The sequence below is a fragment of the Thalassophryne amazonica genome, chromosome 12 (genome assembly GCF_902500255.1).
Source record: "Thalassophryne amazonica chromosome 12, fThaAma1.1, whole genome shotgun sequence".
NCBI lineage: Eukaryota > Metazoa > Chordata > Actinopteri > Batrachoidiformes > Batrachoididae > Thalassophryne > Thalassophryne amazonica.
Window position 1 is genome coordinate 2,867,547 of NC_047114.1, and position 12,533 is coordinate 2,880,079.

General features: G+C 38.5%; 1 protein-coding gene across 1 annotated transcript in view; it reads left to right on the plus strand.

Moving 5' to 3' along the window:
• The window catches only part of kirrel1b (kirre like nephrin family adhesion molecule 1b), a 258,724-nt gene that overhangs the window by 203,151 nt on the left and 43,040 nt on the right, over positions 1 to 12,533 (plus strand). Inside the window, exons 9-10 of the mRNA XM_034183743.1 lie at positions 1,811 to 1,937; positions 4,022 to 4,122. Of these exons, the coding sequence (XP_034039634.1) occupies positions 1,811 to 1,937; positions 4,022 to 4,122 (228 nt within the window). The remainder of the gene's footprint in view (positions 1 to 1,810; positions 1,938 to 4,021; positions 4,123 to 12,533) is intronic.

Genomic DNA, 12,533 nt, shown 5'->3' on the forward strand with positions numbered 1-12,533 from the left:
CTACAAGTAAGCCTGCAGTCTGAGAGCGAAGCGTTCTATTGGGGTGATATGGTACTACGAGGTCCCTAAGATAAGATGGGACCTGATTATTCAAAACCTTATAAGTAAGAAGAAGAATTTTAAATTCTATTCTAGAATTAACAGGAAGCCAATGAAGAGAGGCCAATATGGGTGAGATATGCTCTCTCCTTCTAGTCCCCGTCAGTACTCTAGCTGCAGCATTTTGAATTAACTGAAGGCTTTTCAGGGAACTTTTAGGACAACCTGATAATAATGAATTACAATAGTGGTAACTTGGTGACAGTGGGAAGGAAAAATTACCTTTTAACAGGAAGAAACCTCCAGCAGAACCAGGCTCAGGGAGGGGCAGTCTTCTGCTGGGACTGGTTGGGGCTGAGGGAGAGAACCAGGAAAAAGACATGCTGTGTAGGGGAGCAGAGATCAATCACTAATGATTAAATGCAGAGTGGTGCATACAGAGCAAAAAGAGAAAGAAACACTCAGTGCATCATGGGAACCCCCCAGCGGTCTAAGTCTATAGCAGCATAACTAAGGGATGGTTCAGGGTCACCTGATCCAGCCCTAACTATAAGCTTTAGCAAAAAGGAAAGTTTTAAGCCTATAGGTGAGATATGCTCTCTCCTTCTAGTCCCTGTCAGTACTCTAGCTGCAGCATTTTGAATTAACTGAAGGCTTTTCAGGGAACCTTTAGGACAACCTGATAATAATGAATTACAATAGTCCAAGAGGAAATAAATGCATGAATTAGTTTTTCAGCATCACTCTGAGAGAAGACCTTTCTAATTTTAGAGATATTGTGCAAATGCAAAAAAGCAGTCCTACATATTTGTTTAATATGCACATTGAATGACATATCCTGATCAAAAATGACTCCAAGATCTCTCACAGTATTACTAGAGGTCAGGGTAATGCCATCCAGAGTAAGGATCTGGTTAGACACCATGTTTCTAAGATTTGTGGGGCCAAGTACAATAACTTTAGTTTTATCTGAGTTTAAAAGCAGGAAATTAGAGGTCATCCATGTCTTTATGTCTGTAAGACAATCCTGCAGTTTAGCTAATTGGTGTGTGTCCTCTGGCTTCATGGATAGATAAAGCTGGGTATCATCTGTGTAACAATGAAAATTTAAGCAATACCGTCTAATAATACTGCCTAAGGGAAGCATGTATAAAGTGAATAAAATTGGTCCTAGCACAGAACCTTGTGGAACTCCATAATTAACTTTAGTCTGTGAAGAAGATTCCCCATTTACATGAACAAATTGTAATCTATTAGATAAATATGATTCAAACCACCGCAGCGCAGTGCCTTTAATACCTATGGCATGCTCTAATCTCTGTAATAAAATTTTATGGTCAACAGTATCAAAAGCAGCACTGAGGTCTAACAGAACAAGCACAGAGATGAGCTGGGCTCCTGGACAGAGTGAGAAGTTTAAATGTCCAGGAGCCTGATAGAGCCACTGCTCTTTCATATCAAAAGGGGTCAGTTGAGGTAGTCCAGACATCTTCTGAAGATGCCCCCTGGTCATCTCCCTATGGAGGTCTTGCATACACATCAAACTCAGGAGACCAGGACATGCTAGAGGGATTATTTCTGCCAGGTAGCATGGGAACGTCTCAGGATCCCAGAGGAAGACTTAGCAGACTTGCCCAAGGACAGAAAAGTGTAGGAACAGCTGCTTAGTCTGCTGCCACCGTGACCTGGTTTCAAATAAGCAGCAGAAAATGAATGAATGAATGAATGTCCTTTAGACTGCATACTGATATGCTTTTGCATGTGTGTCCAGGTGCTCAGCAACAACAACCAGCTTTATCTGAAATCGGTGAGCCAAGCTGATGCAGGTCAGTATGTCTGCAAGGCCATTGTACCCCGGATTGGAGTGGGAGAGACCGAGGTCACACTTACTGTTAATGGTAAGTCACTATGCAGGTAGTCTACTGCAACTAACTAAGCAAGTACTACATCCGAGTACTGCAGCTGAAATTAGTTCCACACATTTACTTTACAACTGAAACATTACTGCAGCTGAAGAATATATATATATATATATATATATATATAGAGAGAGAGAGAGAGAGAGAGAGAGAGAGAGAGAGAGCGCGTATGCGTTAGGTAGCTAAAGTTAAAGCGGAAGTATTTGACTAAAATAGATCTGTAAAGTCACAGATTAGCTTGCTAATGTCATAGTGTGCTAATTAAAGCTTGTAAAATCAGAGAAAGTCATCCAAAGTTGTCTTACAGTTTTTTCCGATTGCTTTCACACATTTTGTTACTGTCAAAACTCTACACACAAGATAAGCTCCTTCAAAATGAAACCCTACAGTCAAAATCTAACAATCTCTTCTAAAAATGTCATTCTAGCAACAAAATGATCCACACATGCACCTTTTTAAAACACTTTCAAATCAACAGCAACACACTGATGTATTTTACACAAAATATTGAAGTCAATATATTTGTATTTACCTTTTCTCAAACAAGAGCTCAAAGTTACAGTATTTAGCAACAAAAATGTTATTTCCGTTTTTTTTAACAAAGAAATAGAAATTTCTTAGAAATACCTAAAGAAAGACAGAGTACCGTATAGTTCAAATTCAAAACAAATCAGACAAGAGTTTACAGTACTGTAGTTTATATACATGGTACAGTAACATCAGAATGATATTACACTTGACAGTACAGTGCGGTGGCTGAGGTTTGAGTGGATCCTTTGTCCACACTCTAAAAATTAACCCCCGTCTCAATGAGAAAAAGTGATGTAACAGTTTCCATAGATTTTCTTACAGTTTTTGCCAACTGCTTACACCCAAAAAGTGAACGCTTAGACTAAAACTTCAAATCCAAAACTTCTTGTAACAATAGCTAAAACACCGTCTGGACCTCTAACGACAACAAACTAAATTGAAATAACAAAAGAAAAAAATGTATGCAAATTGTTACATCAATATTTCTCACTGAGACAGCAACTTTTTTAGAGTGCAGCCTCCCTCAGTGTGAGGCCGTGGTAGATCACATGGTCCACCAAAGTTGCTTGAATTTCATCTGAAACATTTCTCCTTCTTGCTCTTCTTTGTCTTTGTCCTTGTCCATGTACCTCTCTTTGTCTTCTTTGTCCTCTTTCTCATCTTATCTAGTCTTATCGCCTGCATGGTTGCAGATTTGTCTAAATGTTTTACTTGAGCCCTGTTTTGTGATGCCAAATGTCAGACTGATTGGTGGTGAGTTTTCTGTGTGTGTTTTCAGATGTGTGCATAAGTATTTCCAGTTGGCAGATGTGTTTTGTATTTTTATTAGAAGTGTTTTCCCGATGATAACAAGGTAGTTTATCTTTGAGTTCAGTGTCTAATGTAGGAAACTGTGTGTAATGTTCTGCAACTACTGTCTTTGAAGAATTGCAAGCAAAGTGTAAAGCAGAAAATGTGTTTAAGGTATTGTCACATTGTGTTTTAGCTATTGTTACAAGATGTTTTGGATTTGAAGTTTTAGTCTAAGCATTCACTTTTTGGGTGTAAGCAGTTGGCAAAAACTGTAAGTATGTTAGCAAGCTAAAGTTGGAAACAGCTGAGTCATCAAACTAAAATAAAATCTCTAAAGTCATAGAATCCTACCGCTAGCTTGGAAAAAGGTAACAAAGAGGGGGTAGAGCAAACTAAAGTCTGAAGAAACCAAATACCAAGCTGAAGTCAGAGGAACTATCCATATTATTATGTTAAAATATAAAGTCTCCTAGTTAAAAGCCAAAGAACTTTACAAAGAGTGAGTAAAAAGGATAACCTAATTATTAAGTCAAGGAAACCTACAGTGAGCAAACTAATCAAAGTCACAGCAAAGAAGTAGTTCAATAAAACATTTTGTCACCATCTATTGAAGAAGTCCTCCTAAAGAACAGAGAAAATAGACACACGCGTGTGTATGAACAACATAAACGTCTGTGTCTGTGATGTCATGGTGACCTCACCTGATCGTTTCATTCACCTGTCTGATGTCACTCAACCAGGTCCGCCCATCATCTCCAGCGATGTGGTCCAGTACGCAGTCCGAGGAGAAAGAGGAGAAATCAAGTGTTATATCGCCAGCACGCCGCCACCTGATAAGATTGTAAGATCAGAAGCTGTAACTGTTGTGCTACTTTCAAATCTAATTTTTAAATTAATTTCCACCTTTTCACATCTCTTGAGTGATGCCTTGTACAGTACAGGGTATGTTTTTTGTGTGGTATAATGCAGAGTGGTAGTACTCTGAACTATGGTATGGTACTGCATGGTTTATACTTTATACCAGGAGTGGCCAAGTTCAGTCCTCGAGAGCCACCTTCCTGACACTCTTAGTTGTCTCCCTGCTCCAACACACCTGAATCCAATGAAAGACTCAGCAGACTTTTAATGAGCCTTTCATTGGATTCAGGTGTGTTGGAAGAGGGAGACAACTAAGAGTGTCAGGAGAGTGGCCGAACTTGGCCACCCCTGGTTTATACCATCGATAGCGAATTTACATGCCTCGCAATGGGGCACCAATATAAAATATGTAGTGAACTTCTAAATCTCACACAGGTGCACCCAAAATAAACTGTAATGAAATTACATTAATTTAATTGTTTGGAATGAATTGGACCTCACACAGAGGCAGCAATTTAATATAGTGAATGAGTAGTTAAGCCTCGCAATATGTTATTGGCCTCATGGAGAGCACCAAAAATATGTAGCGAAAGTATTGTTAAACTCTGAAATTGAATTAGATTGACCTAGACCTCATTTAATGGGTTACAAAAATTAACAATTTTAGGGTTTAATAATTATTATTATCCTCGGGGCACCACCTACTTAAAGCATAGGTACTTTAATTTAAACATTCATTAATTTATCAGTCTCAATTTAATTTATCAGTCTTGGGTCTGAAAGTCTGAATTCTACAATACGATTGACCAAGGGTTTCCTTCTGAACACAAAATGAACCACAGCAGAAATATTTACAATTTATTTACAAGTATACAAGAAATGAACAGTTTACTGGCATTTTGAGTGAACAGTGATTAAATAAGTTCATTTATGGACACAATTTGCTTACTCATGAGACAGAAGAAAGTATAGAGATAAACCTTAAAGACTTTAATAAATCTGATTAGAATTTAGTGATGAATTTTGAAGCAAATTATTATTAAGAAAATTATTAAACAAACATATGAATATGTTTAAAAAGAAGCTACTTTGCATCCATTGACAACAAAACCCTTTTTCTGGAACCTTTAACTGGGTCACTTAGCTAATCTGTTGAAGAGGTGGTTCGGACAGAGCATCCATCAGGGGTTAACTCAGTGGTCTCCCCAGGTGATCCCAATGGCTACAGGGTCAGCTCGTTTCACCGACAGGATGGCTGCTTGCAGTCAGGTCCACCGTCGTCAGGTTGCTGGACTCCAGAGGTGGAAGGCATTTGTTGAAAATGCTTTCTAGTAGCTTTTAAAAAGTTTGTTGGAGCCAGATTAAAAGTCTTTGTGAATTTGGAAAAAGATAAAACTTTAAGAGCAGCGTTATACAGAAAAGGAAAGTCACTTTTCTGTAAATTCGCTATTATTTTGAAAAGTTGAGATCGGAAGTTCTCTTAAAAATTCAAAAGACTTGACGAACCTTAAAAGCATCAGGCTATTATTTTAAGAGGTTATCAAAGAATAACAGCAAATGAATGAATGAAGCCTCATGGTAGCTTAGCATAGCTTAGCTTGGGGCCTTGTTGACCCAAAAATAAAGTTAAGTGTTTAAAGAAAAAGAAGAGAGGAAGAGAGGCGAGAAGAGCTGAGAAGCAAGTCGAGAGAAAGAGAGAACTCTGTTCTAACTTTTTAAAGGGGACTTATGTCATTAAACTCTGCCCATTTAGGGTGTATAATCTCACAGAAAACTTCATGTGTTAGAAAGGCAGACAAAAATGATTCCACTATTTAAACACATTAACTATTTTGGCATACTATTTGTTCTAAGACATTTTTGGGATGAATAAAACGTTATTAAATGCTTAAACACATCCTACACACACCATTTGGTTAACAGAATATTCCACTGTTATCAAAACATGGATAAGTCAGAAACATCACATTTAACACACATCAGTTGCAAGGAACACATATCAATTAAATGGAATACATGCAAAGTATTTGCTTGAATAATCAATACAAACAACATTAGAAGTTTTTATATATTAATTAAAGAATACTGATGCATTTTTTTATTCCTTTACTTAGACCTAGAGATAATAGCTGGTTGTCAGGGCTCAAAGTTTTATGGCCACGTCTTATCGTGGAAGAGATCTTCTTGCAGTGTCTGACGAGGTTCTGGCCTTGGCGTGAAGCCATAAAAGATGGATTTTCCTGGCCTGGGGAAGTTCAGTACAGTCATGTAATTCATAGTGACCAAAGGTTAACCAATAAGCAAGGGCTCCTTTGAAGAACTCTGAGTTACAGTTCTGTTGATCTGGAGCCCAAAGTGTGAAGGCCCATGGGGATGTCTCCAAAGATCACCTCCAGATGGACTCAGGAATTTCTCAGTTGGGAGTGAAAACACAGTCTATCCTCAGTTCAAAACCTCAGGTTTTTGCTGAGAAAGCATCAATGTATTTATTTAATTAGGGCGAATCGAGGCCATGTGCTACACATCGTACTGTACAATGTTGTATGGTTATAATAGAGGGGTATTGTATAGTGCTATCATATTTTAAATATCTGTAATATTTTTACCATTATCACCATCATTTGCTCACTTTTTAATCTATCTATCTATCTATCTATCTATCTATCTATCTATCTATCTATCTATCTATCTATCTATCTATCTATCTATCTATCTATCTATCTATCTATCTATCTATCTATCTATCTATCATGACATATAGTATCATACTGTACATTATACATGTTGCCTGGTTATAATAGATTGTATATTATAGTACTGTGAAGCATAGTGTTATATTGTACAATATTGCATGTTGCATGGTATAACAGAGTGGTATAGTATAGTACGGTGAAGTATGGTATGGTACTGTATAATTTTGCATGGTTTATAGTTTATAGTATCATACTGTACAATGTTGCATGATGCTCGGTTTTAATACAGGAGTATTGTACAGTACTATCATATTTTAAATAACTGTAATATTTTTACCATCATCACCATCATTTCCTCACTTTTTAATCTATCTGTCTATTTATCTATCTATCTATCGTGAAGTATAGTATCATACCGTACATTACTGCATGTTGCCTGGTTATAATAGAGTGGCAGATTATAGTACTGTGAAGTATATTATGGTGTAGTATTGCATGTTGTATGGTATAACACTTCGAAGTGTAACATAGTATGGTGTAGTTGTGCATGTTGTCTGGTATAGTACAGAGTGGCATAGCATAGTACAATGAACCAGTACAGCATGTTATACAATAGTGTATCATTACAGAAAGTACAGTATATGACAATACTGTACTGGAGTGTTATAGTAGTAAACAATAATGTACCCATTACAGCATCAGTTTATGTATTTTATCTACAGGATATAAGGTCTACCTCACAGAGTCTTATCCTGAACCTTGCCATCATGCTTTTTGCCTCCATCACTTTCGCTTTTTGACACATCATTTTATTTTTGCGCCCCTTTAAGCCGAGCATCATACTCCCGTCTCCCAACATATTCCAACTTCCTCAGTAATATCAATCACTTTGTGCCTGATGGAAAAACCTCAGCCGCCCTGAGAAGCCAGCCGAGAGGATAGACACTGGTGTTTGTGAAGGTTTGGAATCCTTCATCTTGTCAAATCAAAGTGGGGAGAAACGGCGAGGAACGCTTTCCCCTCTTCAGAGGTTTATACAGTGCTGCCCTTAAGCGAGGCGTTTAAAGTGCAACTCCTCTGGAGGTGCGACAGTGCAGAGACGAATGAAAGTGAAGCAAAGCAGCGTGTTCATGAATCCCGAGCAGGATAGCCATGAAACGGATCAATGAGGGCGTTTTTACATTTCAAATCAGAAACGGAATAGAAATATGGGTTGTTTTTAAGTTGTTTGTTCACAGTTTTAAAAAAGAATAAGAGAAAAATGAAAAACTAAACTGGTTTTATTTGTTCTCTCATGTTCCCATCTTGGTGACACGCAGAAAATTAAGTACCAAGACGAGAAAGTTGGAACTAAAGGTGCAGAGAGTAGAGGAATCAGAGTACCGAGTCCCACTCAGTGCCCTACTGCCTGAGTACAAAATAAAAACCAGAGAGCAGATACACTCAGTCAGCAGATTGGTCAAAGGTTGAGGTCATGAAAAAAACCCCCAACATATTTTCCAAGATACAGTAGTGTTCAGAATAATAGTAGTGCTATGTGACTAAAAAGATTAATCCAGGTTTTGAGTATATTTCTTATTGTTACATGGGAAACAAGGTACCAGTAGATTCAGTAGATTCTCACAAATCCAACAAGACCAAGCATTCATGATATGCACACTCTTAAGGCTATGAAATTGGGCTATTAGTAAAAAAAAAAAAAGTAGAAAAGGGGGTGTTCACAATAATAGTAGCATCTGCTGTTGACGCTACAAACTCAAAACTATTATGTTCAAACTGCTTTTTTAGCAATCCTGTGAATCACTAAACTAGTATTTAGTTGTACAACCCCTGGCAAAAATTATGGAATCACCGGCCTCAGAGGATGTTCATTCAGTTGTTTAATTTTGTAGAAAAAAGCAGATCACAGACATGACACAAAACTAAAGTCATTTCAAATGGCAACTTTCTGGCTTTAAGAAACACTATAAAAAATCAAGAAAAAAAGATTGTGGCAGTCAGTAACGGTTACTTTTTTAGACCAAGCAGAGGAAAAAAATATGGAATCACTCAATTCTGAGGAATAAATTATGGAATCACCCTGTAAATTTTCATCCCCAAAACTAACACCTGCATCAAATCAGATCTGCTCATTGACATTGACCCTATGTGTCTTTTTGCAAGGAATGTTTTCGCAGTTTTTGCTCTATGGCAAGATGCATTATCTTCTTGAAAAATTATTTCATCATCCTTAAACATCAGAAAAGTGTCCAAAATATCAACGTAAACTTGTGCATTTATTGATGATGTAATGACAGCCATCTCCCCAGTGCCTTTACCTGACATGCAGCCCCATATCATCAATGACTGTGGAAATTTATTTGTTGTTTGTATTTGGTCCAGAGTTTAGACACAGCTGACTGTGAACAACCAACATCTTTTGCAACACTGCATGATGATTTACCCTCTTTTAAGAGTTTGATAATCCTCTCCTTTGTTTCAATTGACATCTCTCGTGTTGGAGCCATGATTCATGTCAGTCCACTTGGTGCAACAGCTCTCCAAGGTGTGATCACTCCTTTTTAGATGCACTCTAACGAGCAGATCTGATTTGATGCAGGTGTTAGTTTTGGGGATGAAAATTTACAGGGTGATTCCATAATTTATTCCTCAGAATTGAGTGATTCCATATTTTTTCCCTCTGCTTGGTCTAAAAAAGTAACCGTTACTGACTGCCACAATTTGTTTTCCTGATTTCTTATAGTGTTTCTTAAAGCCAGAAAGTTGCCATTTGAAATGACTTTAGTTTTGTGTCATGTCTGTTATCTGCTTTTTTCCTACAAAATTAAACAACTGAATGAACATCCTCCGAGGCCGGTGATTCCATAATTTTTTGCCAGGGGTTGTATAACCACAGTTTTTCATGATTTCTTCACATCTGTGAGGCATTAATGTTGTTGGTTTGGAACCAAGATTTTGCTGGTTTACTAGTGTGCTTGGGGTCATTGTCTTGTTGAAACACCCATTTCAAGGGTATGTCCTCTTCAGCATAAGGCAACATGACCTCTTCAAGTATTTTGACATATCCAAACTGATCCATGATACCTGGTATGTGATATATAGGCCCAACACCATAGTAGGAGAAACATGCCCATATCATGATGCTTGCACCACCATGCTTCACTGTCTTCACTGTGAACTGTGGCTTGAATTCAGAGTTTGGGGGTCGTCTCACAAACTGTTTGCAGCCCTTGGACCCAAAAAGAACAATTTTACTCTCATCAGTCCACAAAATATTCCTCCATTTCTCTTTAGGCCAGTTGATGTGTTCTTTGGCAAATTGTAACCTCTTCTGCACGTCTTTTATTTAACAGAGGGACTTTGCGGGGGATTCTTGCAAATAAATTAGCTTCACACAGGCGTCTTCTAACTGTCACAGCACTTACAGGTAACTCCAGACTGTCTTTGATCATCCTGGAGCTGATCAATGGGTGAGCCTTTGCCATTCTGGTTATTCTTCTATCCATTTTGATGGTTGTTTTCCGTTTTCTTCCACGCGTCTGTTTTTTTGTCCATTTTAAAGCATTGGAGATCATTGTAGATGAACAGCCTATACTTTTTGGACCTGTGTATAAGTTTTCCCCTCTCCAATCAACTTTTTAATCAAACTACGCTGTTCTTCTGAACAATGTCTTGAACGTCCCATTTTCCTCAGGCTTTCAAAGAGAAAAGCATGTTCAACAGGTGCTGGCTTCATCCTTAAATAGGGGACACCTGATTCAGACCTGTTTGTTCCACAAAATTGACCAACTCACTGACTGAATGCCACACTACTATTATTGTGAACACCCCCTTTTCTACTTTTTTTTACTAATAGCCCAATTTCATAGCCTTAAGAGTGTGCATATCATGAATGCTTGGTCTTGTTGGATTTGTGAGAATCTACTGAATCTACTGGTACCTTGTTTCCAGTGGCGGTCCTAGAGTGATGTACTCCCCGGGAGAAACCCCCTGCGTGTGCCCCCCCCCCCCCCCCACCGCGCACACTAACGTGGCCACCACCTCCGCCCCACCACCCATGAAAACACTAACTTCGTCCAGAACACCCACAATCCCACAAATTAACTCGCAACAGCTATTTTCAAGAACAAATTTCCGGTTTTAATGACTGCTGCAATAACAAACACAAAGATAAACAATAATTACTTCAATAAAGTTTTTGAACATAAAAAAACAAAAGACTCAGTGACTTCATATTACAACTATGTACAGTACAGGTATTTAAGAAAGCACAACTGCACTACAGCACCACCTGATGGTCAAAATATTGCACGTTATTCAGTTTGACCAACAGAGTGCACTTTGCATTATCATAGAGTATCATTCACCATAATGAACAAGACTTAAACCGCCATTAAAGTCCCACCATATAAATAATAAAAGTTAAACAATCTGTATATTACAGAATACCATGAAGTGACAAAAAATGTACAAAAAAACCCCCTATACGTTAAAGTGGCAAAAATGGTAAAATGCAATCATGTATCATAAATAAATGAACTAACGACAGAGGTAAATTCTATACCCATTAATGTACACATAAGAAGAAATAACAAACACTATTGTGTATCATAAGTAACAGGAAGCAACAAGTGAAGAAGTTAACACTGTTTAAAGGCAAAAATGGCAAACCACAATAATTTGTCATAAATAACAAGAAGTGAAAAAGAAGTAAGAGGAAAACAGTCTATATACAAAAGTTTGCAGGAGGCATCATAACTGTTTGCCACAGTGCTCACTATCTGTGATGTGAAAGTCCATCCAGTAGGAGCATTTCTGGGTGACCTTGAGCAGCCTGCAGACTCAAGAAAAGACATCCTCTTTGTGGATTTAGAGAAAAATGTGACAAACCCAGAGAGTGATGCAAAAAATATTCTGCACTCAGATAAGCATTTAGCCCCCTGAGACAGAACCAGATTCAGTCTGTGAGCAGAGCAATGCACAAACATTGACCTGGGGGCTGTTGCTTTAACTTTGGCCTGCAAACCATTGAGAGCTGAAGCCATGACAGCAGCCACGGCTTCTTCATAAGGAAGACTATCAAATGGCTTCACCAAAATCCACAACATTGAAATTGTCTGCCATTATGTGCAGCTTGCTACCTAGCTAGCTCGCTAGCTGGGACTGGCGCGAGGCTCGTGTGAAGTTTGTCCGCCTGTGAGTGCTTTGTGACGGTGGAGGAGCTCAGCAGCACCCGCTGCTCGGTAGGGACAGAAACTGAGATAGAAGTCAGAAAGAGTGATAGAAGTCAGTCTGCAAACACAAGCAGCTACAAAAAAAACACCAGAAATAGAAGCTCGATTTGTCACTAGTCGTTTTTAACAAAGAAAATGCCGCTAAGAGGATTAAGAAAGTCTCCGGTTCAACTCAGAACAGAATGAAAATAAAAAAAAAAATGCTCCCACGGATGTTTACACCAAAAGATCGCTGATTCGCTCATTTCGCTGTCAATCAAAAAGGGATTCAGCCTCAGACAGATCATCCAATCATCATGCAGAAGCTGAGCGTCCGGGCCAGCCGAGGCCCGCCCACTGCCCCATAGACCCCCAGACACACTGAGCGTCCGATGGGCGGGACAAAGCCCAGCATTTATCCAATGACTCGTCTCGTTTCGCTGCAGTCTTTGTGTCGCTATTGAACTCTGTGGACGTTCAGCATCCAC